Source organism: Penicillium hordei, assembly GCF_028827395.1.
Source record: "Penicillium hordei strain IBT 12815 chromosome Unknown utg000005l_segment0_segment0, whole genome shotgun sequence".
Taxonomy (NCBI): domain Eukaryota; kingdom Fungi; phylum Ascomycota; class Eurotiomycetes; order Eurotiales; family Aspergillaceae; genus Penicillium; species Penicillium hordei.
Window position 1 is genome coordinate 2,158,916 of NW_026623146.1, and position 15,273 is coordinate 2,174,188.

The window sequence follows — 15,273 nt, forward strand, 5'->3', positions numbered from 1 at the left end:
CGGTGGACCATCTCAGTCGACATACTGTCGCAATGGTTACCACAACGCGTGCCATGAAGAGGTCTGCCTCTACCCTCCAAGGGGTCCCGGGATTGGATGTTGCTCTTGTATGACTGTCTTCTGTAACTGACAAATTTGATTAATTCTTGCTGATATTGTGGTCCAGCCCGAGATGATTGTGTCTCGCCCGTCATTTCTCCTTCTTTACACCCACTACGCCATGATCTATATCGATCATGAGGGCAGGCTCAAGACCTACGAATCTCAGTCTATCCAAGAACAAGACACCAGTGTGTTCAACCCGAAAGTCTGCCAGAATTTCCTCGAAATTCTAGGCGAACGCATCGGCCGCCACCAGCCCATTGACCGTATGGAAAGTATTCTGTATATATGGGCACCCACTAATCTTTTTGCAGAGACACTACGCCGTCGATTGAGATGACGCACGAGCAATACTATGTCCGCCTCTGAAGAGCCTTTGGCCCAGCAGGGTTTGGACGGCGACAACTTCAACGGTTCGATTGAAATGGTCCCTTTAAGAGTTGGGGATACAAAAAAAGTTATGGTTTACTATGAAGATACCCTCAAACGCTTCCTACAGTGTACTTGCCGTGTGATTCTTAAGGCATTTATAAAGTTTATCGAGCCGCGCAAGCAAGTCAAACACCCTAATAACGGCGGGAAGCCACCACCAGGGTCGGCTCCAGGCACTAGGTGCAACCCAGAAAAGACTAAGCTTGAGTTGTGGCCCTCGGACGTTAAGCATAAGGAGCCTGATCACATGGTGAAACCAGGTATGTTTTTTCTATATAGTGATTCATCCTGGTCCGTGCTGACATTTTGTGGACTAGACCGCATCAAACTGTTTCTTCACATTCTTCGCAAGCTCGGTGGCTATGATATCACTGCTGATAAATTGGAGAAAATCGTTAGAGATGCCAAACGGGACTTGAAGGACCCACGCGAGGTCGAGATCATCTATGAGCTCCTTCGGGTGCCTAAGGCCAAAGACCTGGGACTGATGCTAGTATCTGTTGAGCAAAGATCTACTACCCTGACCACAAAGACCAAGGATCTTGCTTTAGCATCAGCCTACGATCTCCCAGGTAGTTCATCCATACCAATACCTCTCAACTTCGAAGTTGCCGACCAACAGGATAATCCTGACTACAAAATGCGGCCCGAATACACCAACTCGTTTTTGCAGCCTATACCCAGTACTCCTATGATAAGCGACACTCCAGTCTCCACGCAGAACAATTTCTCATGGTGTACCTCTGATCATCAGCACACTGAAGCCCAGGCCACTACGGCGGCTGGATCGATACAAACTCCTATCAAAACGTTGCCATCCCAGAAGACTACGCCTCACTGGCAACTAGTCAAAGTACTACAATGCACAATCAAATACTTATGGACTCTACAAGCTTTCACAATATGGACTACCACAACACCATAAGCCAAGGGTCCCAGCCAGTCTGCCCAGGATCAATTGGCCACCACAATGGGCTGCCACTCTACTACTACGTCTAAATTTCAGTGGCCTTGTGAGACTTATTGTTTTTTTCCATTTCTCTTTCTTTGTTGATTACGGATTGAAAAATAGGCGACGCCATAATAAGAAACACTGGACAAGAAAATTTCTTGGTTTGATTTGAAAAGTCTCGGGAGTTTGCAGTTTCTGATATCATATTTCGGTTTAGCGTTTTGCTCTCTGGTCTCACCTTGTCCGACACTTTTTCTGCAGATCTTTCCTATTTTCCCCCCGTCTTTTGATAGTCTTTATCTTTGGTTGTTTGCTGTGTATGTGCTTTGGAAATTTGTCGGGCTTTTTGTTGGTGAATGAGATTTGATATATAAGTCATGATTATCATCCTAGTAAACCCTTTCGAAAACCTTTCATCTTAGGACAAAGCATCGCATATCTCTCCTCCCAGTTTCATTTATCAATGATCGAAGTTTCTAGGGAATCATAGAGCTATATGAACACACAACGAAGCTATGTAAACATACAATCAACAATCTCGATTCGAACGAAGCTCGAATGATACTCCAACAATGGGTGCCAATCCTAAAGAGGACAACGTATCTCATTTTAACAAGCGAGACTTATAGTGGTTAGTTACACCAGGTAAGTAAGAGCCAGTTTTTATCCGTCTAGATTAACTTAAGTTCTCTAGATAGAGAAGATCTTCTCTCCTTTATCCTCTTTAGAGATCATGAACCTCCAATTCCCCTACAGGAGTTGAGTGTATCTTTACAAGAACTCGCTATTACTTCGTTAACTAGACAGACAGTAAGAAAGGCTATGATTCTACGAAGCGATCAACTAACTGGGTATTTCTTGTTTTCTTCATCGGAGCCCAACTGTTGCTTACGTTTATCAATAAGACGAACCTGCAGAAAGCTATAAAGTGTCTCTATTCCCATGTAATTATTCTACTAACCATCGTAGTCACATGGCATTTTACATCCTCTGTTTCCTAAGCCATGTCAATAACACCAATAACACCTACCAAGCCCCTCACTACACAATCGCTACGGGTTATAAGTCAATTCTGTATGTTTTTCTTTGATCCAACATGTAGCGGATATCTAACTAATGTCCGTGAAATGAGCAACCCTCGGTTCATAATTGAACGCGACGATGTCACTACTTACATCATTTCATCGGCCCGGCGTGTGTATGATGATGGGCCAATTACTACCGATCTGCCATCCGATTTTCTTTCTCGGCATATAGGATATGCCCCTCCGGCATTCATTGAGAATATAGTGGGGCCAGGTGTTAATAATACCGACTTAGAAAGTATGGTCGTGCTATACAGTCTTCTGATTATGGATATCCTGCCTCCCAGTGGCCTGCGTATCCCAATCAATCGCATACTTTACTCGCATAACGGGGAGGACCTTATGCGTCATCTTGTGGATACCTCAACATCGAGCACCAAATTCATATTTGTATATATCATTGATAATAAGGTTCTTGGATATCAACAAAAAATGCAAGGGTTTGATCTTGCTCGAAAACTTTCAAGTTGCGTTTATATCTCGAGCAAAAAGACGGAAAGAAGACTTGGCTGCTCAATAACTATACAATAAATCCTTTGGATTCATCTGAAAGCCGTGCCCCGGTTGGTTTTCAGCTTCTTTCCCCACAAACGTGCAGGAAATCGCGACCTAGCAATTCGATTCACCCAACGCAATCGTCCAGACTTTCAGAAAGTAAAATTGAGTTTCTCCGCGTTTAGCTACAATCATCGTTACTCACTATATAAAGAGACCGTCATTTCCCGAGCAGTGAGAGCCAACCGTCCGGATCCTGATATCACAGTCTAGCGTATTCTTGTTCAAATATGTCTCCAGCGGCCTCTTCCTTGCTTCTAATATAGCTGCTCCGGCTCTCTGCAATGTACTCCATTCGATCTAGTCGAGAACTTTCGATGACACCGAAGACTACTCCACACTACGTACGCTATTCCCTTGTTGGCTGTTGGCATGTGTGGTTGGCTCATCGCTACTCCTTTCTCCATTCTGAAGTGCCATCTCTCACTTTTCTAGTTAATCTGCAGTTATCAGAAAGCCGAAGTCGAAAACAAATTTTTAATTTCTCCCCTTATAGCATATCCCAAGCCCATTATTCAACAAGATTCGCAACAAGATCAGAGGCCATTTCCCCATAGTCATCCAAAATATGCCGAAATCGAGTATTCTCAGCCAGTGTTCGCGCCTCACGTAAGATATAGAGAATGATCAACATTCTAAGGGAATAGCATCCACCTGGCTCTTGTCTACCTATCTGCTTATGGGTATATACTAGCAGATCAAGAATGTATATTATAGTTTGCCTGTTAAGAGTAAAATTGTAAAGGATACGGTGAAGTGACTTTAAGCACTATTCTCTTAATCGGTCAATAAGATACCGTATCGCGAATATATACATTTTTGCGTGGGTAAGAAGGTCCGGATAAGGGGAGATTGTGGCCTCATCTCTAACCAAGCGAAAACCTCTAAACTGACTCCACCGGCGTTTATATGGACTTCGAACATATATTGAGTTCGCGTATTCAATCTCTAGCGGGGGTGAAGGACAGTAGTTCTTTCTTTGCATTTTCTTACTAAGCGTTCCCTACTCACAGGGGTATAAAACTAGAGGTTCTGGTTCTGGTTCTGGTCCCGGTCCCGGTCCCGCTTCTAGCCCCGGTTCTGATTCTTGTTGTAGATTGCAGTCTTTTAGTTGCACTCGATCTAAGTTAGGTATAAGTAATCTTTCTTGTGACGTATTAACCAGTACTTACTCTCTACACTAAAATGGCTATCATTGTCTTTGTCTTTACGGTAAGACGTAGTATAATTGCATTTGTAACTAAACTCATAAAAAGTAATAAAAGTTTCCTCTTCTATGTTATCTATAGTAGTAGCTTTAGATACCGCCTCTTTTATACAACCATTGTTTATTAGAGCATCTAAAGGGGCTGATAAGTTACGAATAAGACCGGCGTAGATTGTTAGCTTCCGCTGATCGTGTCTAATAAGAAAGTAAATTCTGAAGATCGAATACGTCTTCGGTAGTTAGTTAGTAAGTGAATTTCTAATTCAATGAACGGTGATCGTACTCTTCAAAGTTTTTCATTCTTAAATAGCTCTGACCTAGCGATCTATACAGCAGATACTATACTAGCAACTCTGGTACAAGCTCGGGGTTAGCCTGGGCTAAATAGCATTAGGTAAAGGGATTTCATATGAATCTACCAGTAAGTTCTTGCCATCTAGCCCATACGGAAGCCCACATAAGACCCTTCAACGGCCAACCGAATGAGGGGAAGCAAAATTGGGCAGCGAGAGTTGTTATCTGGTAGAAAACACGCCTGGACAGACGGAAGATTCGCCAAAGTGGAGAAAGGAGTAGCGACAAACCAATCATATATGACACAGCGCGGAAGTAGGGTATAGATTGGCCTGGAATACGGGCCTCGTCTATTCGATGATGTCCGGACTCCATAGGTATGAGTCGAGGCCACATGGAACCATACGTCAAGAAATTTCAAATTCCGAATATCAGGTTGAGTGGCTGATTAGTTTATTCAGGTCACCCAGTGAATGTTGATATTAAAAGCCTTATACCTTAATATATACTCTTCAGCTCCCATCTCTAAAACCAAATTCTAGAGTATTAACCATGATACGAGTCATCCGCCTCTTTTTTTTAACGCCTCCGATTACCCGCCTGCCTAACATCCTACCGCGGATGCATCAGAAATTCCAAGACTTTACCGAAGCCGCTCCAACCATCCATCAGGTCCTCAAATCCTTATTGATACATTTCATACCTGGAATCTCGAGTTATTATGGCACCCTAGCCTTGATCACACGGGCCATAGGTTTGACAAAGACAAAGCTCTCCTTCATCTTTAAGTTCATAGTGATTTCACCCCTTAACATAACGATATATCTCCTTCCGGTTGGATCAGACCAGGCTTCCTCTCCTCAGAGCCGGATGTAGCCCCGGGCAGAAAATGCCAAGGCACCCAAGACCTCCATACTACAATGTCGGGCTCGGCGCACTCCGATGAAAAAAAAGAACTGCCTCAGGTTGAATCTGAATATCCTCAAACTCCGAAGGAATTTCGAGCGGCAATTTTTCGATTAGCTATTGTTATCCCCACGTTGGTTATTTAGACTTACCTTGACCGTTAGATTATTTGTCGAGAGAAGTACAGGACCATATAGCCTACGTTTCATATGGGCTTCATCTTTACTATTCAAAACTGGAATCAGTCTCTGAATACGGAATCAGTTATATCAAGACCAGCATCATGTGATCAGAGTTTGAAAATTTACTTCAATGTCTCCCAACATGGATACAATAACAGTCAGCACAGTACCTGCCTAGTAACAGCGGCCCGCTATTCCAAATATCGACTCCGAATCTGTTCGCATACTCCCCAAATCCTTCTCCTGTTGGCAAGTCCCAGGGTATAGCCATAGCTTTTTCCTGTGGATCCGCCGTGCTCACTACAAGCAAGAAGCAGCCTAGAAGCCTTCTCCTCGATCTCCTGTGATTGGAAAACAGAGAGTTCGAGCACCTCCCACAGCCATGGATATGTATCGACTAACTTGGCCTCCCACATGGAACGCGGAATCAAGGTAGCGTGCATGACCCGCGAGGCCGCCTTGAGAGCCAAAATTGATTCTGGGCGAAGGTGCTTGAAGATTTCGTGTCGCAGTTCGATCGGAAGATGACTGAAAATATCCTCTACATGGAGCTTCGTCTCATTACCCAGGTAGGTTTTCGTGTCTAACAAGCACTTGATGTCGCTGATCTCCGATTCGAGCTCCGGTATGTCGACTGGATTTACTACTAGAATCTGGGCATGTTAAATTTTTAACCCGCATTATTTGCTCTCAGCTTCTTACTTACCTCCTGTCCTCGGAGATTCTCCCACACCTGCTCTGCGGGGGGGTCTGGGTCGCCATAGTCAAGTTGCAGCCGGACGTACCGGCCACCGTTGGCCTGTTCGAAAACCTGGTACAGCGTATGTCCCCGAATTCCACCTGACTTCCTCAGGGAGATGCATCTCCTCAGAACCTCGTAGCAAACGGAGTGAAAGGGAAACACATGTGGTGTGTCGATTTCCGCAAAGTCGTGATATCTGTGAGAGGGTTAGCGGGTAAACTGGAACAGGAGACAAGGGGTGACGCAAAACATACGCGACCATGGGAACAATCTCATTCTTCGGGTATGGGATGTTCATATCTACTAAGCGATTTCATCATTGACGGCTAGTTCTAGTGCCCCGGAGGGCTATGCAATCAGAGCAACGTACTATTCCCAGCAACAACTTCAATTCCACCCTAGCATGACCTCCAGCTTCAGTAAATCATAGTGCCAGCGAGAACACTGTCAACGGGTTCGATCAGCTTACATAGTCAAAGTAGCGACCAGATCCCGTCAGAAACGACCTAGAAAACGTGGGCACTTAGTTTTATCAAGACGGCCATAGCGAGTCACTACGAACTTGTCACTTCCGGTAGCGTCGGGATTCATTCCTAGGGCACGTAGTTCGTCGAGCCACTCCAGGTTGCAATCCTCGAGGATGTCGAAACGATAGGCCCTTTCGTCGGTCCCTTCGCAGTCCATGTCGACCTGGCTGGAGAATGGACCTCCGCAGATAGCGCAAAAAATCGCCCAGCCACCCATCTTGATCACTGTGCACGAATGATATATCGTTGTGAGGCAGAAGAAAGGATAGCGCGTCTTTATAATCGTAGCCAGTGGGAGATTGGTGCCTGGTGCCTGGTGCCTGGTGCCTGTCCCGGATGGGAGTTACCACCATGCCTATGCGGGACTAGCTTACAAATCATGCCAATATCGCGCGAAACGGGCAGTCCAACTGTGCTCATCCCCCCGGGCAGGAAAATTGACTTTTACGGGTTTACAGATACGCTACTTTCCCAAACAATAACAGAGGGGACGGACTGTCTGTTCTTACTCTTCTCCGCTGTACAACCAAAAACTTGCTTTAGCTGGGAAACGTCGCTATGGCCCCCCTGGATGCTCTGCCCGAAGAACTGATCAGCAGGATATTTGAATACGTCTCGACCCTAGAGACCCTCAGAGAAACATTTCAAGGAAGAAAAAGAACAGAAATAGCGCCCCTCTAGGCCATGATTAGAAGAAAAAGGATTGGTTGGAGGTCATGATCAACAATGTTAGCTGAAAGGGTCATCTGGAGTAGACCTCTGCACAGCCCATTAATGGGGGCCCATTAAAGCCCATCAAAAGCCCATTTCTGTGCACAAATACAGTCTTAGCATACATAAAGTAGATGATTAATGGCTGTATTTTACGCAGGTACTAACCTATATCTTCAGTATTATTATATTATTATAGTAAGAAGTAGGAATTAAGTGGATTTTATACTGATTTTAGTATCATAATACTAGATTTCATATAAAATTTCATACAAAATAACCCCAAAAAGATCCAATTTGACCATAAATTCGTACCTAGAAGGAATTACTAAGTATTTGTATAAAGAGATATATATTATTTATAGAGGATAAATACCACTTTCTACAGTTAATTATAGTAATACTTACAGAATAGCGTGAATATAAGCAAGTCTTGGCTTAGGTTAATTTCTATATACGCTAGTGTAATACCCGGTACGGCTATATTCTAACGAATACGGAGCTTGTTGCTATCAAGCGTTTAGAGGGAAGTGGTCGTATGGCGGTCTCCACGGCTGTGCCCTAGAGAGGTAGAGGTATAGGAGAATTATCGGTACTCCTAGCTTTATGGTACCTCGAATGCTTGCAGCGGAAGATGCGACTTGGTTTCTAAATGCATAGTAGATCTCGATAGGATGTTTACTTAGCCTTCGAAATATAAGATATGATTATCTCTATAAATACTATAATATAGAGCTCGTTCGATATCGTGTATTATTTCGTCCTTCTCAAAGTCCTAGCTCCTCGATCATCAGGCCTGTATGTCGGAAATGGCCTTTGGCGCTTTCTCTCGCGCACCCACGGTGTTAATATACCATTCTAAGAACCCATAGAAGCCTTGACTAGGGTCGTCCTCAAATAATTTCCAATTTCACTTTGATCGAAACTAAATTAGCGTGTTTTCAAAATATCGTTCGGTGTCGTAAGTGAGAATCACATGATACAGAATCTCAGGATTACTGTAACCGAACGGGAGAAAGTTTCGATTCCGGAGGATACAGTACGCTAATTACCGCGGTCGACAATAAAGTTCTATTGACCAGATAATGAGAGGTATATTGGATTCTAAGGAAAGGTGGTTTATTTGACAGGATTTGTGTTCTGAATCAGTTGTTAACAGAAATAGAAAGTAACCTGCAGTTTTTGAATAAACCGCTGTGAGCTAGTAATTTTGCGTTCGACAAAAGCATTTGGCGAATGCACACCTGAATTGATATGGAAAGTTTCCGAAAGAGTTGAGCGAATGCGATCGGTGCCGCGCTTGTTGAAAATGGAGTGCCTGAATCAAAACATCCGAGGATCCTTCAAGTTTTCGGCCTATCATAAATGCTCTTGATGACAATGTCGGCTGAAATACGAGGGATCTGCACTTAAAAACTACCGAGGACCAAGGTTTTCTTAGGCGAGAGCAATAAATATCAAAGACAATCACGGTGCGCCAGACGCGATCACATCCATCACAAACAAGAAATTCAAACAGAATCCGGCAATGTCAACCGAAGATGCTCCTTGGATCCTCGCCCTCGATGGAGTCGAATGCCGCATCTGCGGACATTCGATAAAGCTCCAGTATGCCGCAGAAGACCCCAAAGGACCAGGAGCATGGCGAGGATACTCCCAAGATTTACAGTTAGCATCTCAACAGCCCGTACCGCAGGCCCTTGTACCTGCTGAGCTATGCTCCTCGACCTTCCATAGCGAAACTCGAACCATGCACGCAGCGTGTTGGAAGATAATCGAGGGCATCTGGAAATCCGAGTTCACAATGGCTGAATTGGACGGTTTTCTCGATGTTTCATCGGATCTCGCACCTTTCCTGCCTGAAATGCCCTACAAAGTGTCCCCGATCGAGATCGACGCGGGCCTTACATGGGAAGGATCAGGACAAACATCTCATCGAAATGGCATCACGATTTCCGCTTCTGAGGGGTTTTTAACCACCTTGGAAACTGAGGGATTAGAAAAGCCTTTGCTCCCCGATATGAGGTATCATGCTCTCCCGCCGGACTTGGACCGCCATGTTCGCCGATGGCTCTCGGACTCTGAAGCCGAGGACGTTGAATCCCTGCGGAATCCCACTTTGGGTTATTGGTCATCGGTCGCAAGGATGTTAGAGAACCATCCTCAATTCTCGAACGTACCTCCTGCAGAGGTCGCAGAGGATATTACCCAAACTCTGAAACATCTCTATGACAGAGGGCTCGGTTGTTTTCCTCATCTGGCCAACTACGATGCGGTGCATGCCAACGCGATGACGATCCTTCTAACGCTACTAAAGCTCCCACTTGAAGATATCCAGGGGGCGCCCGATCTGAAAGGGAAGAGAGCGAGGCTGCAGTTGTCAAGAAGTATACAGTTGCCACCCGCCCTAGACACGCCTGCAAAGCTGAAATTGCAGTTATCGACCCTCCGTCGACAGAATTATGCGGAGGGAAGCCCCAATCGGAGTAACTTACGTGTAGGTATGAAATATCTGCATGACATCTGGTTCGGCCCACCAGATGCAGATATCGCAGCAGAGCCTGGCGACGTGGTCGTGGAGGTTCCTTCTTTCGCGGGTCTGCGCTTCGTCAGGGATCACCTAGGGGTCTTCGCCGTGTTGGCCAAGCAGGGCGAAATGTGGCATTCGTGCTGGCAGCAGGATCCGACGGTCAGGTGGCAGGAAGGAATGCCGGGGACTGAAAGCACGACGGTAGTTGAATGGCAGGCAGGGATGGGTCAGCCATCTTTCTTGATTGCATCCGACGTAAGGCCAAGTCTATTCTCTATGATACACTCCTTGCTAATTTATCTTTCTAGACATATCGAGATCTTATGCTGTTGGACCAAAACAGCAGCAAAAAAGAAAAAAACAATTCAAAACGGAAGAAGTTAAAACAATTGTTTAAACTGTCCAAAGATTAAGGAATCCAGGTCAGGTTTTGCATTAATATTTAATTATAATGCTTGCACCAAGTGGAACTCGCAGCACGGCAAGCTACATTCCGTGGAATCGCTACATTCCGTGGAATCAGTTAGGTAAAAGAGCAACGGCCGACCTACTTGACCCCCGAGAAATGTCTACTCCCATAGTAAACGAAATGATAAACTCCTCGAGCTGCTCCTTGCTCCTATAACACCAATTCGAGCGACGTAGAGACGATGGAGACGCCATGGATGTGTTCAGGTGGCAGCTGCCGCGTCCCTGGCCAGGAACATGGGCGATGAAGATTCAAGAGGTTATTCGATGAAAATTAAATGCCACATCAAAGGACGCATTGGTAAAGCCCAGAAGGTAAACAAGAGTGGTGGAAGGCTGACTGCTGCTGAAGTGGAAGAGGGGGGTCACATGTATATAGTAGTTTCATGTAAAATACATTACTTAGTTAAGGTCTTAGGTTTGTATTGTAAATGTCACATACTTTTATAGAAAGCGGCCTAGAAGGCGGGTCTCCTTATATAATAACCAACTAAAGCTCGGGCCTTCCGGATACCTTTTCCGCGAATGAATTATAGAAGCCCTTTATAAGCTAGTTTAATATACGATCTAACGGGCTAGGCGGGCTCCGAGATCTTATACGAAGTAGAGCTTTAATTAATAAAGCCTATCGACGTAGTTCTTTCTTTATAAAGGGGGTTTTTAGGGTAAAATTCCGGCTTAATTTACTCCCCCTACTCGGAGGGGGTAGGTATTCGGAGCTAGATATCGAGCTTTAAGATCACTCGGTCGGGTCTAAATAGTACTAAACCGGCTACTACGAAGCTATTTTTAATTGTCTCCGATTTAAAGGCTTTAATTCGTATAAGGGGTGTTAGCATCATAGTATTATATAGGATATATATAGGATATATATTATGGTATATATATATTATTATGGTGGGAAAGGAGCCTATATATATTTTACCGGTACTATCTAAGTGATCCTTAGATATATGATATATGGTAAAACTATATTATGACTCACTATCATCTGCCATATATAGTGAGATCATATTATGATATTTGCCATATATAGTGAAGTCATATTATAACATTATGAGATATTACATTATCTTATAATTGCCTCCTAACTAGCTATATAAGGAATCGAAATTCCTTGCTTAGCTGGTATGTTATGATAATATAAGCATAACAACAATCAACTTGACTTCTGCCTCTTATATTATTTCCTATTCTAGCTAAGTATAACCCTTTATATCTTATATAATATAATTATATAACTAGTCAAGCTATAAAGATTACCTAATACTACTTCCCTACTAAAATATTATAACCTACTTATAGGCTATAATATTATATCTGCTAAAGTGCTAACAAGTAGGTTATAATATTTTAGTAGGGAAGTGGTATTAGGTAATCTTTATAGCTTAACGTATTCGGTAAGCGAGCGGCGCACGCAAGCGAGTGGCGCACCCCAACTAATATATTAATTTCAAATATAAATATGTTAACCAAAACTCCATTAAATTAAATATAGTAAAATCATCTATCTAGCTAGGCATCTATTAATCTTATGTCCTATCCCTCCACAACCACTACACTTTAGCGAGGCCCGCGTACGTGTGTTACGGACCTATCTGTCACCAATCAGTGGTGACCCACCAGGCACACCAATAGGCCATCGAGAGCCAACCAGGATACCTATCAGCAGATCACGTGCAAGCTCACTAAGCAAGAGTATGATCCGCCCTAAGCGGATCTATCCCGTAGAGGATTTCCGTTATATAGGTTGCTCTACGTACTAGACAACCACTACTTAGTATCACGTGATTATATAGGTAGTAGAAGGGTAGTAAGTAGATTAGTAGAATCCGCTAAGGCGATTCTACTATTCTACTATCTACTATTCTATATAGGAAGAACTTAGGGATATATAAGGATACTTATTTATATATCTAGTTTAGTTCTTCGTCTTTAATTATATATTATTACTTATATTTACCTTTTAGATTATTATAACTCTTTACTTAATTATAACTTAATAATACTTATAAGTAGACTAATACCCCGGTATAGATCTACTCGGCGCTCTATCTAGTATTAGTTCCTTAATCGCTTAAAAGGACTTAGGCTATAGTAAGGCCCTGCGCGGCAATAGCTCAGTTGCGACCCGATCATTGACGTTGGACCATTCGAGGAGTATTAAGGCAAGTATACCCTGAACCCATCTAACCTAACTGTGACCAGTTAGCTAGTGCGTAACACCTACTCTCGATTTCTAGGTTATAAAAATAAACGCTAACTATAGTATTTACTCCTTATAATAACCTTTATAGTTATAGTTAATCCTATTATAAAACCGGTCTTATTAAAGTTATAGATATCGTCGGGGTCGATTCTATATTAAAAGATTGTCTTTTAAACTAGATTAAACTACTCTCTAATGATTTTAGGGTCTTTATATTTCGTATACTTATAATTATATCGTTTAGGAATCGGGAGGAGAGGAGAGGATACTATTTAATAAAGTTATATACCTATTTTTCGCCGACTAAAAGAACTAGGGTAGTTCTACGATTTTAAAGAAGAAGATCCGCTATTTCTTATATAGTAAAGTGCCGGGGGGCTAATCTATAAGAATCTATAGATAGAATCTATTTTTTAAGAGATTCCTCTTTAATTATAGTTAATTTAGAGTAATTAGCGCGAGAATTCGCGCGGAATTAAACTCTACGAAGGCGAGTCCGAAGGGTTGATTTAGGTACGTTAAAACGGCGCGCTACTTCGCGAATAGCGTTAATTTCTTACTTCTTAATAGCCTAGAGAGCTAATAAGATCCTACCCTCTCTCTCTATTAAATTTTAAGAAGATTAAGTACGAATTGGTGGCATAGTGAGTGGATGAACTAACTAAGATCTAATTCCTAGACGCGTTTTGGGTGGGGTGCGCAGCTCGGTTGCATACGTAGCTCGCTTACCGAATACGTTAACGTATTTCACTACCGAGTGGCCCACCCCAAAACACCATAGTAAATGCGATAAATTACAACTTGATATCTCAACAACGATAGTCTATATAGAGCTTTCCTTATAGCTAAATACCTTTGTAGGTGATATCTAGCTTCTCTAGGGAGTTTAGAAAATATTTATGACTTTATGTTTACGCTATATTTGATTCTAGCTTTCAGTAACGTAATTTTTGATACCGTGATAATATAGTCGTTCGATTCTCTTGAAATTAATATATGGTGTTTGAAATCCTTATCAATAGCTATCGAGTGATAATATAATCAAATAATAACGTGGTTGTTGTTATATGAGGTTGTAAAATATCGCATTTACTATGGTGTTTTGGGGTGGGCCACTCGGTGGTGAAATACGTTACGTCGACTATAGAGGTAGAGCTACTAGCTCTAGCCGAGGTAGGCAAAACTATATAGTAATAGCGTCGAGTCCTCTCTATATTAGGCTTCTAACCTAACTACCTATTATCTATTATATATAATAACTAGTAAACCGTCGATTTATTAACGAAGGAAGGGGCGGCGATATATATGAAGCTCCGGTATATTAATATTAATAGTTACTAGATAAGATAGGAGGTTAGCGAGGGTCGAGTTAATATTGACTAGGTTCTAACTACGGCTATACTAGTAGATAGCCTTACGAAAGCGCTTCTAAAGTAGAAGTAGTATATCTTTAGAGAGCTGATTAGGATAAGAGAGATTAGTTATCTGATCCCAGAAACAGAGGCTGTTTAAAGAAACTATAGCAATAAAGAAATTGAGGCTATTAGAAGGCTTGGAATTGATGAAATTGAAGCTATTGGAAGGCTCGAAATTGAAGGAATTGATAGCTCTTAAAGCTAGAAAATATAGGCTTTAACAACTAGAGGGTGTGTCGAATACTACTAAGTCCGAATATATAGTAGAAACTAGGTAATATACCGGAAACATCATATGACATTGGGTACCAGGCATACCATACAAAAGTGCATATTACAGTTAGTTATCATGGTCCGCACAGATTGTTGAAATAGCGGGTTTTGTCATTTTTAGTTAGTTAGAGTTGTTAAAATTGGTCATCTATACCATACATTGTTCGTACACCAGTTCTCTGTCATCCGACAATAATAGTTCCGTAGTCCTATAGTTGTTATTGAGAATTATATCAGGCCTGAGCTCGGAGGCAAGCGAGCAGCCTAAACTTTCTCTGCTCGCTCCTCTCGTTTGTGCCGTGTCCCTATCATAGACATCGCGTCGGAGTCCTCCTTCTCCTTCCGATTCATCGCCCGCCAAATAATAAACAAGAAGAAAAATACGAGAATATAAAAAGTGATGGAACGATAATAGCGACATGAATCTGCATCACAGTATTGACGGCAGATAGGGTACAACACCACGAGGGGAGATGCGAGAAGACCAATTGTGACGCTATTAATAACAGGATTAGAATCGCAAAAGTGTTTATTACTAGAGATAGAGACGTACTAGACCAGATGCTGATAGTACCCCATCTTTTGTAACATGAGCTCGGGGAGACCAAGAGGGGGGACAGGGCGGTTGTCCATTGCATCAGATGCGGAAGGGGGGACAGAGATTTCGCCCATAATGAGGTTAT

General features: G+C 42.7%; 4 protein-coding genes across 4 annotated transcripts; 2 read left to right on the top strand and 2 right to left on the bottom strand.

Annotated features, from left to right (window-relative positions):
- Positions 1 to 32: 32 nt before the first annotated feature.
- On the top strand, positions 33 to 1,459 carry N7537_009761 (DUF2841 domain-containing protein; the record flags this gene model as incomplete). The annotated part of the gene is made up of 4 exons (XM_056900815.1): positions 33 to 107; positions 167 to 368; positions 474 to 794; positions 852 to 1,459. 4 exons carry the CDS (start codon positions 33 to 35, stop codon positions 1,457 to 1,459), a joined length of 1,206 nt encoding a protein of 401 aa, XP_056749483.1.
- A 4,447-nt stretch (positions 1,460 to 5,906) lies between these two features.
- N7537_009762 (uncharacterized protein) lies at positions 5,907 to 7,201 on the bottom strand (the record flags this gene model as incomplete). Its single annotated transcript, XM_056900816.1, has 6 exons — positions 5,907 to 6,368; positions 6,422 to 6,653; positions 6,712 to 6,760; positions 6,828 to 6,855; positions 6,927 to 6,963; positions 7,020 to 7,201. The coding sequence occupies 6 exons, from the start codon at positions 7,199 to 7,201 to the stop codon at positions 5,907 to 5,909; spliced, it is 990 nt and encodes a 329-aa protein (XP_056749484.1).
- A 2,022-nt stretch (positions 7,202 to 9,223) lies between these two features.
- Positions 9,224 to 10,638, top strand: N7537_009763 (uncharacterized protein; the record flags this gene model as incomplete). The annotated part of the gene is made up of 2 exons (XM_056900817.1): positions 9,224 to 10,480; positions 10,534 to 10,638. 2 exons carry the CDS (start codon positions 9,224 to 9,226, stop codon positions 10,636 to 10,638), a joined length of 1,362 nt encoding a protein of 453 aa, XP_056749485.1.
- A 4,216-nt stretch (positions 10,639 to 14,854) lies between these two features.
- N7537_009764 (uncharacterized protein) lies at positions 14,855 to 15,262 on the bottom strand (the record flags this gene model as incomplete). The annotated part of the gene is made up of 2 exons (XM_056900818.1): positions 14,855 to 15,086; positions 15,144 to 15,262. 2 exons carry the CDS (start codon positions 15,260 to 15,262, stop codon positions 14,855 to 14,857), a joined length of 351 nt encoding a protein of 116 aa, XP_056749486.1.
- Positions 15,263 to 15,273: the final 11 nt, after the last annotated feature.